The 16382-nt window shown below is 34.8% G+C and overlaps 2 protein-coding genes across 2 annotated transcripts; one reads left to right on the top strand and one right to left on the bottom strand.

Annotated features, from left to right (window-relative positions):
• Positions 1-1158: 1158 nt before the first annotated feature.
• On the bottom strand, positions 1159-8382 carry LOC112567321 (ATPase family AAA domain-containing protein 1-B-like). Its single transcript, XM_025243970.1, has 10 exons — positions 8065-8382; positions 7041-7085; positions 6635-6812; positions 6293-6361; positions 5764-5852; positions 4814-4856; positions 4154-4350; positions 3822-3872; positions 3336-3466; positions 1159-2844 (listed from the first exon to the last, which is right to left on the bottom strand). The coding sequence occupies exons 1-10, from the start codon at positions 8311-8313 to the stop codon at positions 2724-2726; spliced, it is 1173 nt and encodes a 390-aa protein (XP_025099755.1). The 5' UTR covers positions 8314-8382; the 3' UTR covers positions 1159-2723.
• Positions 8383-8402: 20 nt separating this feature from the next.
• On the top strand, positions 8403-16281 carry LOC112567298 (DNA-directed primase/polymerase protein-like). Its single transcript, XM_025243942.1, has 14 exons — positions 8403-8749; positions 9160-9243; positions 9773-9851; positions 10222-10322; positions 10643-10689; positions 11046-11137; positions 11444-11517; positions 11821-11894; positions 12226-12771; positions 13013-13175; positions 14275-14366; positions 14681-14876; positions 15132-15214; positions 15480-16281. Exons 1-14 carry the CDS (start codon positions 8637-8639, stop codon positions 15614-15616), a joined length of 1881 nt encoding a protein of 626 aa, XP_025099727.1. The 5' UTR covers positions 8403-8636; the 3' UTR covers positions 15617-16281.
• The last annotated feature ends 101 nt before the right edge of the window (positions 16282-16382 follow it).

Here is a 16382-nt window from a genome sequence, read left to right as displayed (position 1 = left end):
ATTTTGGTGTATGTGACTTTTGTGTGTGTGGCAGAAATTTGTAAGTCATTTGTTTATGTCAAAGCACACTGACTTCGCTGCAGCATGGAATTACAGTGGAACCTCGGTTAACGAACTTAATCCGTTCTGGAAAGCTGTTCGTTAACCGAAATGTTCGTTATCCGAAACAATTTTTTCCATAAGAAATAAAGGAAATAGATTTAATTGGTTCCCAGCCCCTGTTGACTCGCTATTTGAAAGTTACAGGCTATATATATATAGGTATTTGTTTTAATGAGAACAGTTATAATGCAATATAAATGGAGTTAAATAAACATAAAAACATTAACGAAAGCATTTAAACAGAAAACTTGCCGTTTTGACGGCGTGGTTGGAAACAGGTGTGGGGAGGAAGGGGTGGAATTACTGCTTTGAATCCCCTCTCCATGAGCACACGTGACATTATAAAATCGGGGAGACTTCCCTTTTCTGTAGCTTTGAGGTTGAAGAAAAAAACTTGTCCAGTGTCTGCTTCTTCTGCCTTTTTTTTGTAAAACTCTTCGGTAAGACGACATCACATATCCGACAGACGCATGCCACCTTCATACTTTGAAATCATTTCCTTTTTCAATTCATTTGTTGGCCGCGTCCTTGTCATTACCTCACTACTATTAATTGCTCTTAATCTTCTTTGGAGCCATGATTGAGGATTATCTTATTAAAATAAAGCACAACAATCACTAAATAAGAAGAATGCGCACAGGTAAGGAACGACTGATCGTAACTGTCTCGAGCGCGAATGATGACATGCTGGTCGGTCACGTGTGGTTCACGTGGCTGTTCGTTATCCGAAATTTTGTTCGCTATCGGAGACAAATTTTTAACGAAATTTTTGTTCGTTATCCGAAATTTTGTTCGCTATCCGAGACAAATTTTTAGCGAAATTTTTGTTCGTTAACCGAAAAATTCGCTATCCGAGGCGTTCGCTAACCGAGGTTCCACTGTATGTTATAGAAATGCTTTTGTTATAATTATTATTTCTTGAAAAAAATCTTATCAAGCTTTCAGAATACTTATTTCAATCTTAATAAAAGTTCTTTATGAGGCAATCATATTAAACAGTAATCAAGTTATTAAACACCGTGCACACCACAAGAAGATTTAACATCCAGTCTGATAAAAATCATACACTTAATTTCCTTAATCAAACTCTGAATACAGATTACTAAAAAAATAAGCTTGAATTTGTCTGTACCCATTCTCATTGTGTGCTAACATATTGAACATATTTGTGTAACAAATAAGCAGCAAAAATCACTCAGTACTTATTACAGAACAAAATGTTAAACCTATATATAACTAACTTTGGCTGCCAATATGTATGGACTTTTTTTTTAACCATTTCATTACATAAAATTTTTTTTATAGAAGATATTTAGTTTAAGCAGACTTACAATCATTTAGCGGAAGCTAGACAGTACATAAGTACACCAAGAGCATCAGTGGTAAACATACTGGTGAATGCAAAGAATAAATATTAAATCTAATGTCACCAATCCATGACTATAGCTCATTACTAGGCAACCTGTCAAGACTTTTAAATGCCTACTATTTACATCACTATACGTAGAAAACCTTAGGGTGGTTTCCCAAGGCACGCTAGATTAGGTCTTGTTATCAAAAATTACTCAAAATGAAAATAAGGTAATAATACCCCAGTGGCTGAAAAGTTCAGTAAAGCAATCAATGGCTTCCAACATTTATTCTGGTACAGCAATATGCCACGTGGTTAACCCACAAGTGTGTTGTGTGCAAAAAACTTGCAAAACCTTCAGTACTATCAAATATCTCACTAAGTACTATCAAATGTTTGCTCAGTGGGGAGCTTTTTTTTTTCTTTTACATCTTGGATGATGTTAACAGACCTGTAATGTGCATAAAAGACAAAAATGCATTAGAAAGCAAGAATTTCATTAAAAATTCCTTTCAAATGTCAAAATGAGTAAATGATGAGCTTACTCCAACACAGCATTTAGTTTTTTCTCATTTGTTGCTATTTTCAATGAGGATAAAACCATTAAATGCATCCCCTTCTACCCCCCCCCCCTAAAAAAAAACAAAGAATGCGGAGAGGTTAGAGAAACGCATGTTCACTGACCTGAAGATCCCAATTCTGAAACTTCTAGCAAACAAAGCAAGAGGTATAGAGACTGGCAATGCAAACCTTCATTATGCATAGTGCACATTATCATATTTTTCTACATACTGCACGTGATGACAATTATTTTCTAGCCTGTACAGTTCTCTTTAATTGAGCATCATTATTAAGGTCCTACTTTCCCACATATTCAGGTTTTATGAACTAATGCATACAAGGATTCCTTAAGTAAGCAAGTAAATGAACATAAGCAATTTTGATTCATGCTTTTCCATATTCAAACGGTAGAACCAAGCCATCTACACAAACATCACACATTTTATGCCATTAACGCATTCTTTCTACTGATGTGGTACAGAAAGAAAAATTCTAACATGCAATATGACTACTGCAGACACAACCATGACACATATGAGTATATGGAAATAAAACAGCACAAGGAATAATGGATATGTTATTAAAAAAACAGACTATAACACATCACTGTTCTCTTAAAAATATCTACATCTTTCACATTCTTATGGGCTCCTAAAGAAATCAGACAAAACCTCCACTCATCTAGCACTTAGTCCATTTAAATAATTTATCAATCTAGAGGAAAGGGAACAGAAGTCCTTGCTATGGACTTGGTCTCCTTCAGTCTTAAGATTGCTGTTTCCAGATCATCCATAGTCAGGCTGCGTAACTCGTCACTGCCAGATTCATCACTGTGATAGAGTAGGACAATCTCAGAAAACAAGCTATTAACGCCACTTAATGAGTGTTGATTTTTTTTTTATCCTGCTCAATAATTCAAGGACAATTTGCTCAGTTTAACTACCAAAGTCTCACATCTGTTCCCAAAATATTTATCAAGATGTATATGATTAAGAATGCTAAAGGTGGTGTTCTTAGTGATGTGAAACTCCTTGACTCCCACGGAACATAACTTCTTTTAGATTTATCCTTTTGGACATATCAAACTGAGAATTTGCCTCTCTCACCTATTTACCTCACCCATATATATAGCTTGGTGTTTGTTGGCCAAAGGAAAGGGTTAGGGTCCCCCCTACATGCACTAACCCACATTTATGCTGCAGCCTAAAGGATCCCAAAGGTGTGTTGTGTGGGCAAGAAGTGTTTGATTTTTCTGATAAGAAAATAATTTTTTATCTCACTTGAAATTAAAGGCAAAAAAGAGAAGTATGTTTTTACTTACAAGCTTTCACTTGCTTGTGAAAAAAAGTCATGGACAGTCCTAACAGCTGCTGCTCTGCAGACTTCATGCAAGTCGCTCCCAGAGAAGCCTTCAGTTAGTTCAGCAAGATGATCGTAGTTCAGATTTTCCACCTGAAGATTGAAAGCAGCAACATTTACTAACATCCTCAATTGTCAATCACAAGTTTGAAATGGAAGTTCTTGTTAATTGCTGTCATTATCATCTGCATAGACTTACATGCCTAGTGAGGCACATAATTTACAATACAGTCAGCATCCCACTATCAAACTCAGATTTATTTTAATAAGTTTTTCTAGTGAATTTTGAAAAGTGTACATCAGCAGAAGAGATCCTGTAAAAACCAGCAAATAATATTCTTCGCCACACAAATCATACCAGTATGATAAGTTTCTTTACTGAAATAATATTGTACTTATAACAAGATGAATGAGTGCACAAATAAATAACTGAATCTAAGAAGCTTGCCTTTTCATCCTGAAGAATAAGCTCCAATATAGCTTTACGTTGAAGACGACCCTGTCAAAAGATAAAAAGAAACCATATCACATCCATCACAATCAAACATGCAATTTCTTTGTAAAGCATTTCATTTACACAAATAAATGCATTATCCACATTACAAATAACTCATCTGATAAATGCAAAATGCCCGGATGCAGCATAGGAGATATTAAGAAGAAGTTAAAGACAAATATGTTATATTTTTTTTTTTAAAACATGAGCTTAAGTCTTAATAAATTGTGAGATAAAACCTTCAGCCTTAAATACATGTACTATAAATGTGTCGGCCCACTTACAGGAACCCCAATGTGGAACATGCTGGGCATCCTACGTAAAATGGCTGCATCCACATCTTGTGGCCTGTTGGTAGCTCCCATCACCATGACATGGCAATTTGGATCAGTCAATAGTCCGTCCCAGAAACTCATGAACTGTGTCTTGATCATTGCTGTGGCCTCATGGTCCGTAGATGTTCGGGATCTTAGAAAAGAATCTGAAAATCAAGATTATTTTTACAAAAATGAATCTGCCACAAAAATGTTCAATGATTATGCCAGTACATAATGATTATATACTAAAGAAAAACTTTGCCTATTTCCAATGTAACAAGCTCATTTTTCAAACAAGATTACCTGATGTTGCATGACATGAGGTCTTGCTCTCTTTCTTAATCTTCAGGCGAAAAGTATGATGCTCAAATTTCAGGAACTATTATCTTTTGATGAACTCACCACTTTGATTTGAAAAATATTCTGCACTTGGGTTAGTGTTCATCTCACCCATGAGGTCTCTGCAAGTTATCTGTGTGCAAAATTCTATGATTTTTACCACAGATTTATATTTTTCATTCAGCCCCTGAGCTCAACCCACTAATATATGAACAGAATTTTTCTAATCCTAAAGCCAAAAGCACACAACACAAATGAATGTTCTGAGTGTGCAGTAAAATAACTCACCAATTTCATCAATGAAAATTATGGTGGGTTGTAGCTTGACTGCCTATTGGTAAGAAAAGATAAAAAAAAAAAATATCTTTTTTTTTTTAAAGAATTGCACACATTTTCACATCGAGTGTATGTCGTAGAAGTGTGTCTGTTAGTTATGTGGATACATGGTTGTTGATGATTTAGTCTATTACGATATATGTAAAGTACTATGAGCAAATCTTTGGAAAGGCGCTATATAAATCCTCTTATTACTATTATTATTATCCTGCTGTGTTAGTGAGTTTGCTGAACCCACAAAGTTAATGACATGTGCTTGATGTGCTTTTCAAACTGTCTGTGGATTTTTAATCACAAGGAAGTCCAAAGCATTAAACAATGACAACTTGAGACTGACATTTCTACCCTGATGCACAAGATATCTGCTCAATTTGATAAAATCCTCCTAAAATGGCTCAATAAACAATATATTACAGGCAAGAAAGAAATACAATTATGGTTTTAGAAACATGCAAAAATCAACTTTTTTTTATCTGAGTCACTCTTAGCACACTACTCCTTTTTGCAAATTAAAAAAATATTAGGTGTATCTAATAGACTATCCAAATATATTTCTATACACAGTGTTCACTGGTCTTTATATTCATTGGGTTCTAGATCAGTTTGTCCATCTTCCCTGTTTGTCTTTATTTGCCATTTGAACAGGTTAAGGGAGGATATTCAATTCAGAAATATGAAGCTAAAGGTTCTTATGGGAGTTATATCCCATCAAGGATCAACATTTTTTTTGTCATTTTGTTTGTGTGTGTGATTGTTTTAAGTAGATGGTGTATTCTAACACTTACCAAAGCACAAGTCATATAGGCATAAGAACATACAACATGTATTCATTATTTAAAAGCAGGGGGAACAATTAACTGCTGTTTAAAAAGATTGCTGGGAGGGAAAGGAAAAATTATTACCAAAGAGAAAACTGCCTCAGCTCGTTTTTGTGACTCTCCATACCACTTATCAACTAGTGTGGAGACCTGCAGGTTAATGAACCGGGCACCTGTTAAAATAAACAAGCAATAACAATCCAAAATCTCCATGTCAAAAAACATTCACAAATTTATCAGGAAGAGGGGAATTGGAGTTTCATACTACAGCAACTCAGGTAATATCACGGCAAGGCAGCAAGCCCTGTAAACAGATGCCACATGCAGAGAAAGAATAGCATGACCAAGACGAGAGCTGAAATAAGGAGAACCAACCCTCACAGTATTGGTGGACAGACACTAAGCATTGCACCACCAGATCGCCCTAAATTTATCAGGAAATCAACTAGTGAAAAAAGCAAATATATCTTCTCTCCTAAATCTTTCCTGATAGTCAGTGTTTCCTGATACATGAGCTTGGATAAGCATATGGTCAATACTCTTAAACAGATTGAGGTTTGTTTTTGTGCTTTTTTTGGGGGGGGGGAAGAAGGGGAAAATGGATAGATTTTACCTGCAGCCTTTGCTGCTGCTTTGGCAATCATGGTCTTGCCACAGCCTGGAGGTCCATGCAGTAGCACACCTGTCAGGTACAACCATGTCAAGAATACTATAGCATTCATTTGCCATTAAACTCATACCTGATTGCAAATTATGCAAACTACAAAACTTGTATTTGATGTATGCATCAGCTGACAGCCATGAAAATAGGATCTGAATATAAGACTTACAAGTAATGCTGATTGTATGATTACCAACAGAAAATGGTTCATTTGACAAGAATGTACTAGGTGGCCAGTTAGTATTACTAGAAAAAAAAAGTAAATGATAGTAGCCACAACCCTAGATGGAGCACCTTTAGGAGGCTGCAGGAGTGTTGAGTGTCTGAAAAGGTCAGCTCTCTTGAAAGGGAGTATAACCATCTCCTTTATTTCTTGAATGACATCATCCAGTCCACCAATGTTCTCCCAGCTTACATCCATGGATTTGGGGTCAACAAGATTAGAGGCTATACACAACTCATACTCTGACAGCTGCAAACAAGGAAACATGGTCTGTAAAAATCTGAACTACTGATTAGGCAGTTCAAGATCCTTTACCCACTTTCAGCATCAAATTTTTATGTTTATGTAAACTTCTTTATCTAACATTTTTTCACATCTTGAATAATCAATTATCACCAACAAATGTTACCGAGTACAACATTTTGCCTTGATTTCCTTATAAAGTTCAGACTTCACTTTTCAAAAAAATTATTTCACCTCCTTAACATTGTCCACTCCAAGCTGGTGCAACATTTTCTGCGCCTGAAACAAAATTGCATTTTCATCTCAAAATTTGAATTACTTACACAAGTCATTTTACATTTTATACCTAATGTGACAGTTGCTTGTACAGTCCTTTTTCTTTTTTTTTTACAAAAATGATGTCTATAATATATACCTTAGTACATCCCAAAAACAGCATCAGCAAGAACTCCTCTTCATCATCATCCTCCCATGCCTTTTTTAATGAAATCTCAAAAGCTTCTGTGTTGATAACTAATACATTGAAACAGTCTATTCACTTAAAGTGATAGAATTAACTATTAAATGTGATTGACTATTAAATGTGATTAACTATTTTAAGTATTTATACATGGGAAATTGACTTTCCAACCATCAAACATTATAAAATTAGAAATTCGAATCAGAATTAGAAATATTCAACACATTTCTGGAAAACTTCCATGACAGACAAAGAGTGTTTATCCTACTTTTCTTAACTCAGTGTTCTGAAAATCAGAAAATCCTTATATATTTTGAGCATGTCGAAATAATTCTTCCCACCTTGACAGTAGAATAAAACCTGCTTTCCATACCTTCCAGTTCTGTTAGAACACACTCCATCTAATTTAGATGCCTTCTGGAAAGCTTTTTTCCAACCTTGTTCAAAAGGTCACTTCATGTGCATTTTGGAGAAGTAGGCGATCTTTTTTTTTCTACTTTCGTTTCTTTGTTTAAAATTTTTTTTTTTAAAGTTCAAAACTTTACGTCTGTACACATCATTCACGTTTCTTTACATTATTTATTTATAATTTTTTGTCATATTCTTTTGTTATTTCCGACCCCAGCTATCATTATTTCATCAGACTCCGGTCACGTCCAGCTATAATGTCAGTCGGCTGTGAGTTCGATCAGAGATTGGTGCTAAAATTTCCCTCGGAACAAAGTCCGTTGTTAAGTTTGTTTTTTTACTTATAACAATGGTGAATACTACTTAAGCAGCCCTCAGTAAAGCCCTTACTCGCTCTTTGGCCTGTTGTTTCTCTTTCCTGGTGGGGTCCATTGCGTTTACAAGCCATTTGACGCCGAAGTATGTAATGGTGAAGGAGGCAGCAAGACCAATAAAAGTAGAGATCAACTTTGCCACCAGGTCGTTTCGTGTGACTGTGTTCTTCGCCTCTGTAAAAGGTTCTGATGGAATTTTTTCAATTCCCGTCGATGTTAGATGCGACATAATGCTTTTAAGACTAAGGTCCTTGCCTAAAGACATAACGCTTGGTCTGTCGTCATAAACTGAAAGGCATGGATCCTCAATCCAGGGGAAGTCATGCTCACAAACTAAGAGCCAAATGTACTTCCGAAGTTGAAGAGCTAAAACAGCGGGAGATTCAGTTACACAAGATACGTAAATGCTTTAAGTTATTAGATGTGTTGGACCTAAAATTAGAAGAAAGGACATTTTGAAACTCATATTTTTCAGCGATCATCGATCTCTCAGATATTTTAAAGAAAATTCGTTGATGTGTTTAATCAATAACAGGATTCCTGTATCGTCTTGAATTAAGTTGGTGCAATGTACTACGCCAAATAAACATGATAAGTGTAGCATTTTATTTTTTGGTTGAATCAGTATTTATCCCGATTATGGCGGAAATAAATGAATGCAGCCTCCCACCAGTAAAATTCTATGGCGTCAAAACAAAAAAGTGAGACTATATATATATAGTAAAAGTACATATTTAATTTTACAATTTAAATAATCATTCTATAAACTTGATACAGTGATTAATAGATGATAATAATTCTTAACATAAAATTTCACATCAAAATATTGTTAAGGACATTGCTCCTAATTAAATTGTTATTTCGAAGAAAAATTAACAGACGACAAAGGCGTAAATTGTATGGTGCCTTAAATATGCATAATAATATATACATGGTATACTCTTAAATATGCAAAGAATGTCAAATGGCCTTTAAAAAAAATAGTTTGTCTTCAGATGACGGTGCAAAAATTTAACCTAATTGTATGATCATTATGATTGATTTAAGTACTGGAACATGTACTATAATTCCTAGTTCATTTGCATGTTTACCTTGTTCACTGCATTTTCAGACATGCTTTAGCTATCACTAAAGCTCTTCAAACACAAGTAAAGAAAATGAAAAAAGAGAAGATTCCTAACAGTTTTCATCCCAGGTAATCAAGTCATAATTCATTTCATTATACCTTTCTTAGTACACAGAATTTTATATGATGAAAATTACTGTGTATCTGCAGTTGTGTATGTGTGTGCTCTTTGCCTTTGTATTTTGAAAAGAAAATAGAGCGAACCTGTACTTAGCTTGAACTTTTCTATCAAACAAGAAATTCTTACTACCCTTTTGTAATTTTCTTTTTTACAGCTGTCACAATAACTACTATTATTTCCTGCAGACAATAAACTGTATTGTGAAGACTTATTTTCATAGTATAGACTTGCTTTTATTATTTATATCAGTACTACCTGGTTAAGGCCTGGAACTGTTTTAGTGCATGTAAGTTATTTTCTCCATATGTTAAACAGTCTTTGCTGAAGTCTTGCCTTGGAACCTATAACAAGTTCATGTTTAGAAAAACATCCAAGGGGTTTAACTTTTTAAGATCATAGGTATCTTGAGGTATCTACACAGTAATTAGCCATCTGTATTTTAAATTGAAACTATTTTGTGTTTTTGTGAATTTCTAGTATACTGGGTCCATCAATTCAGTGGAAAATTTTCTCTCGACAGCAAGATGCATTCAGCTTCTCACATGGACAATCAGAGTTATGTAGAGTTTTTTGTTTTTTTTCTTTTTATCAAGAGCTTTGGTAACAGTATTCCACAGTGATTTCTAGCTCTTGTCTCCACTCCACCTTCTCATTCTATTACCACCTTTTTTAAAAATGTTTCTTCCATCTTGCTTAGTTTCTTTAAAATTCATTTTGGTTTTAAATATCTTTGAACACACAATTACATCATACTTTTCACTCACTCTGTACAGTCCAGAATTTATGTTCTCCTTAGTTACATTATTTGCAAATAAACTTAAAGACTTGAAGCTGTTTTAAATTTTAAAATTTTTATTCAAACTATTTTGATAAATTAAAATTTAATTTTGTTCTGTTCATAATTGTTTTAATTATTGTAACTGCAGGACTTGCATGTGTTTGCATTTGAATCCAAAGAGCTTCAGAAACACACAGGGCAGCGAAAGTACTTGGTTACAAGCTACCCTGTCTTTTGGCATTACTATATGTATGTGGATTTTTTTTTAAACAAATAATATACATCTGTTTTAGTTATGTGTAATTTCTAGGTAGTCCCAGGTGACTGTATGATCATTGCAGTGAGGAATATTAAAAAAAGTACTGGAAAGCATAGAAAATGCTCACATAATGATTTTAGACATCCTTCATTGTCTTCATTGTTTGTAAGAAAATATGCCAAAGCTGCCAGTTTTCTTCTTGCAATCTTCCCATGCAAGATGCAGTTAAATGTCTAAAACTATGCATATGCTAATGCTAATGAACATTTAAATGCAACACTAACAGCAGCATTGTGTGATGCTTTTCCAGGCAACTTGATCCGTTACAGAGATATCATTATGAGGTTATTCCAGAGGGTGAGCATGATTTATAACTGCATCCACTATTACTGTCACTGCCACAACTTCCACCACCATCATCATCCTCCTCTTAATCATCATTGCCTCCTCACCTTTTCAAGGCAGAGGCTGCCTGCTAGGAATCACTATAAATTTCCCAAGTTTCATGTTTTCCTAGTGATGAGAAATGCCTTGTGGGCATTTCTGGGAAGATTTTTAGGGTGGCCGACCTAGCACCAAACTATACAACCACATAGATGTTCATGAAAAATATAATTTTCACATCATACTAGCTTTGAATAGCCTTATTTCCTCTCAGTTCAGTCCCAGGGTCAATTCAAAAAGAGGATCTCTGTTTCATTTGAAATCTGCAGGTGCAGTATGCAAGCTTTATTTCGACCTGGAGTTCCAGAGAGATTTAAACACCAGAGCTGATGGAGAGGCCATGGTTGACACATTCATAAGAGTGAGTTTTAAGTATTTGATACAAAGAGGTTGAAAGAATTTAAGAAAATAAATATGGGTGCCTAAAAATGAAAAAAAAAAGAAAGCTGAAGCATATTAATAATATCCATCTTTTTATAAGTGAGAGTTCCTTTGGAAAGTTTGAAAGACATTAATGAACGATAGATAACACATTGGAATGACAAATGATTACAAGGTCATTTTATTTTAGGCTCCCAAGTAACTTGCCTCACTATGGAATCATTTGGTGAACACAGACATTAAATAGTCGACTAATTGTTCTTGTTTTTGGGGGTTTTTTTTCCAGTATGTGTGTGTCTGGCTGAGAGAGATGTTTCAAATACAATGTGACAAAAGCGACATTCTTGATCTTGATGCAAGGTATGAGATTAGGAATGATTAGACTACTGTTCCTTATAATGTACTTTACTCTCTTGCAACATCTTTCTGGAGAAAATTATGAGGAAGACATAAGACAAGCACGACCTCTGTCTCGATCGGAGGGAGACCGCTAATTAACCTCCACTTCTTAATAATGCACACACTTAAATGTATGCTTTGTTTGAATATGCTTTGCCTAAAATGACTCTAGCAAAACATCAGAAGAAATATCAAATAGTTTAACAACAAATATTGCAGACTGAAATGATGTTTTCTTATTTCAGTAGTGTTGTTCCATTGCAGCACAGAATCAAAATTTAGTAGACACCTCATTTTCCAGACTGATAATGCTGTTTTCAGTGACAACATCAGTGCAGGTGGGTCATCTTTCTGTCATCATGATCTACTGATAATGATTACAGTAATGAGAATAAATGAAAAATAAACAGCAAAGGAAAGAATACTGGAATAAGCACAGACTCCATGCTGAGAATGCTATAAAATATATAACTTTATATAATGCTCAGCAAACCGTTAACAAAAATTTCCAGGAGTATGTAGTATAAGATCAAATCATTGAACTATTTTGCTACTGTTTTGTTTTCTTTATGCTTTATATTGTGTAGTGTTTTGTGGAATGTTTTTATGAGGGGGACGTGCAATTTTTGGTATTTTTGATTGATTTTTATGGTGAAAAATTTTTCACAGGCAACTTTGTACGAGAAATTTTCTGGAAGCTGGAAGATCATTTGTTTTCTCAGGATAATTCTCCACAGGCATCAGAGTTTAATGGTGTTTGGGCAGTCTCTCAGTTGGAGATCCAGAAAGAACAAGTGCCTGTTTCTGATGGAGATGAAGAACAGATAACACATGGGCCGTCTTTCAAGGAATTTGTGAAGACAGATTTCCAAGGAAGCATTTCATTTCTTAGCATACCACCAGATAGCAAATGCTGTAGTAATCAGTCTAATGGCAGTTTCCATAACCAGGTACACTATTTCCAAGATAATAAAATGTCACCACACCAACTTTCAACTGGTCAAGAGAAACCAAGCATGGGAGGCAAAGTGGAGGGCACCACATGTTTATGTAGTAACACTTCAGATGATAGAAGAGGCACAGAGGTAGATAATGTTAAAGGAAATGAAAGAGGTAGTGGATGTCTTTCTCTATTTAAACAATTTACTGCTGAAGAACTCCAGCAACTTTTTGTCAAGAACAAGCATGGCAAAAATATCTTTTTTGCAGATCTTGGTAAGTGGTCTATGCATTTCCTTCAATTTCATGTTAATATATTGTTAAACTTATTAAACTGTGACTTTATGCATTTGAAGATCAACGAATAATTTTTTTTTTTTTTTTTTTTTTTTTGATTGGTTGTTTTATTCATCTTTTAATTGAAAAATGTCAAGAAATTGTAAAGAGCTTGGTGGATGCAGAGAATCAGCTAAACAATTGCTCAAACACGTTTGATTATTAAATACAACATTTCTAGGTGTGTACACAAAGAACCGTAACTTTCGTCTCTACAAGTCTTGCAAACTGGGGAAAAACAATCCATTTGAAGTGTCTTCTGGAAATATTTTCTTTCCAAAGGAAAAGGATGATCAAAGCAAGGACTATGCCATTTTCTTGAGCTCACTTATAGCTAATGTGAGGTAAGACATGAAAACTGTTTCATGTTATGAGGACATTTTTTTTCTTCATAAGTATATAATCTATATTTATGAGACATTGTTTAACACTTAATCTTAATTTGTAATGGTAAGGTTATTTTTCATAGGTGTATCAATTACACTTGTGACTTGATGTGTGGAGACAGGTGCAGGGTACATCACAGGTAAAATAATGTGCTGAAGGATCTCCAGAGTAGGATGTCTTAGGAACTAAATTTAAAAGCTTTTCATACATTTTTTTCTTTGAGATTTTTCTGTCCATATGAACAAATGCATACACAAATATTTGTAGATGTTGAAAATGGCTTGGTAGTACTGCATCCTAAAACATTCCCGTTCTTCTGCAATGATCTCTTCAGCTTGTTTCAGTCTGTTCATCATCATTTTCAGCATAACTTTACATGACTTCTAGAATTTAGCATGACAAATCTCATGCTGTGATACACATTTGGCCACTACATGGTATCCAGATGGGCATGGCACATCCCATGAGAAACATCAGACTGTATCAGCTACATCATGACACATCCTCTGTGAGAGACATCACTAACCAGATCAGCTACATCATGACACATCTGAGACACATCACTAACAATATCAGCTGCATCATGGCATAAAAATGCTTCCTGTTAATGTTTTCCTGGAGCAGATATTGACAATGAACACAATGTATTGGAAAGTTTCACAGACATCTGAAGAAGATTGGCAAGCCAAGACATGCAACTCAGATTCAACCTCTAGGGACTGAAGAATTTCAAAATAATGAAAGACTGCGGGAATGATAGAGGTGAAAAATAAAGCAACAACCAAAAACAATTAGCACCTTTCAAGACAATCTGCTGGGCAATAGCCTACATATGGACTGATTATCTCATTATAACACTTCCCATAAAGGCAATCTGCCCAAACAGTTATAGTGTCAGCTGCCTCAGTCACCAACTAAAGTTGGTATTCAGTCACCAACTAAAGTTGGTGTTGAAAGTCATGCTGAACAGACTGTCAGTAATAAGTGACAATGAACAAGATTCCAGTTCTCTTTTTTCAATGCATACACATGCCATGAAATTTATTGGATTTGCAGGTATGATGATCAAGTGAGGGTGATATCATTTGAAGGGGAACGTTCAAAAAGAAAACCTTCAAGAAAACTGAATGAAACCCAAATTCATGCAGGTACTGATTGTGAGACTATTTTTTTTTTTTTTTTTTTTTTTTTTAGAAAGTGTATGCATAAAGCTAGACTGTCATTCACTTTGTAGAGAATTGATTAGGCATACTTTTATTCTGATACTGCATTTTTATAGATAATGAGACCATTGCTAAGGGTGTTTGGCTATTATTTGAAATATACCTTTTTAGAAATTTTATTTATCGCCCCATTTATGTCTTATGTATCCCTTAGTAATTAATAATTAGCACTAATTCATATCTGTTTAATGTAGGACAACAAATAGATATTTTTAAAAGTGCTTCTGATGATTTTTCAGAAACCCTGGAAGGATATTCAACATCTCCTTATCCTGAGGTTGATCAATTTATTTTTGATCTGGTTTCTATGGATGACCGAAAAGGGGTCATACGACGTTGGATGTACTTTCCCACTCATGAGACTCTCAATTTTGACATAATAGGTTATCGTTTCTGTTACAACATCCAGCGCCAGCACAAAAGCAACAACATCAGGTCAGGTTATCTCCAGTATTTTGGTCCTAATTATTTCACTGGGATCAAGTGTTTTTTACAACACTGGAAGACTCAGTTGAAAATACACAAACAGGATTTTACATTTTAAGTTCATCATTATCTTTTAATTCATCTATTCCAGCTTAATAAAGAACTAGTTGCAGCCAATGTGGGTGTAAATGACATTTTAGGAATGGCCGAGACTTGTTTTTCCTTTCCACTTCTTACCTCGTATAGTTTTGCTTTTCTTTTCAGACTTGTTGTGGACTTAAAAAGGGGTGTCTGGTACCAAAAATGCTACGATCCAGACTGTCAGGCAGTCAACTTCAAATCACATGGTATGTTAGTTCTTCCTTTTGTGTGTGTGTGGTCTTGCAATTACTTGAGTTTATTGTTCACCATTTAATGTTCTGTCAGCAGAAACATGATCAGAAACCAATTTTGTTGATTTTTTTTTTAATGAGGAATTAAGTTGAAAGGTTTAACTGTAGTTCCTCCACTTTTGAAAAACAATTATGGTAAAAATATTTGTCAGTTCAGAAATATCAAAATCCAAGAGACTGTAAAATCAAAATAGTGAATGACTCATGATTTTTTTTTCAGAATTTCCTGTTCCAGAGAGCATCCTCCCAGCTTATTTCTTCAGAGATGATTTTGATGAAATGGAAGAGGAAGATGATCACCTATGTCTGGAGGCCCTTCTAGAGGCTGAGAACACGTTATTACAGTCAGCTTACTGAGACTTGTGGCATAAATGGAACTTTTTTGGTTGTCGGCTGCAATTATATTCAAGTTTTATCAATTCCTTCTTCCCCCTCAGAACTTACGGAAGAAAATGGAGAAATCATGTATGCCTAAGCTCTTCCTATACAGTTCGCATCACCAGATGCGAAGGTCTTCCTAGCTACAGCTCAGTTCTTTTGACTGGTCTGTACTGATCGAGTTAGACTTTATGAATGCAGATGATGAGCATCTGGAAGCAGAGAGCAAGCAGTGCACCTGTCAAAAAGATGGTTGACCAAGATTTTGTGTTTGCAGCTGAAAAAAAAAATTTAAAAATTTAAAGAGAGTGATGTACATACAAATATCTTGCACAAACTCAAACTAGTGCAAATATCTGTTGACATACAGTGCAGTGGCAATAAGCATTACAAGTATTTTTAAAATAGTTTGATTTATCCACTTATTTGCTCAATTTAAGGCAATGATCATAAATACTCAATATTTATTTAGCACAACATATAAAAATATAACATTACAACGACTGGCTTATAACTGAAGACTGTGAAGATGATAATTGGTGAAGGTTTTTTTTTTTTGAGGTAAACATAAGACCAAGAAACCTATACATTTTTGGAAAGGAGAAAACTTGAACTTTGCAACAAAAGTAATGAAAATCGCCTTTCCCCATGCTTCCTGACAAAGCTGTGATCGTGGCCTATCACGTTAAGAGGGTTAAACATTCATTCCTGCAGCAGTCTCTGGCTTCAAAAAAGCAAAATCTGC

This window comes from Pomacea canaliculata, linkage group LG1 (genome assembly GCF_003073045.1).
Source record: "Pomacea canaliculata isolate SZHN2017 linkage group LG1, ASM307304v1, whole genome shotgun sequence".
NCBI classification, from domain to species: domain Eukaryota; kingdom Metazoa; phylum Mollusca; class Gastropoda; order Architaenioglossa; family Ampullariidae; genus Pomacea; species Pomacea canaliculata.
This window is presented reverse-complemented; position numbering and strand designations above follow the sequence as displayed.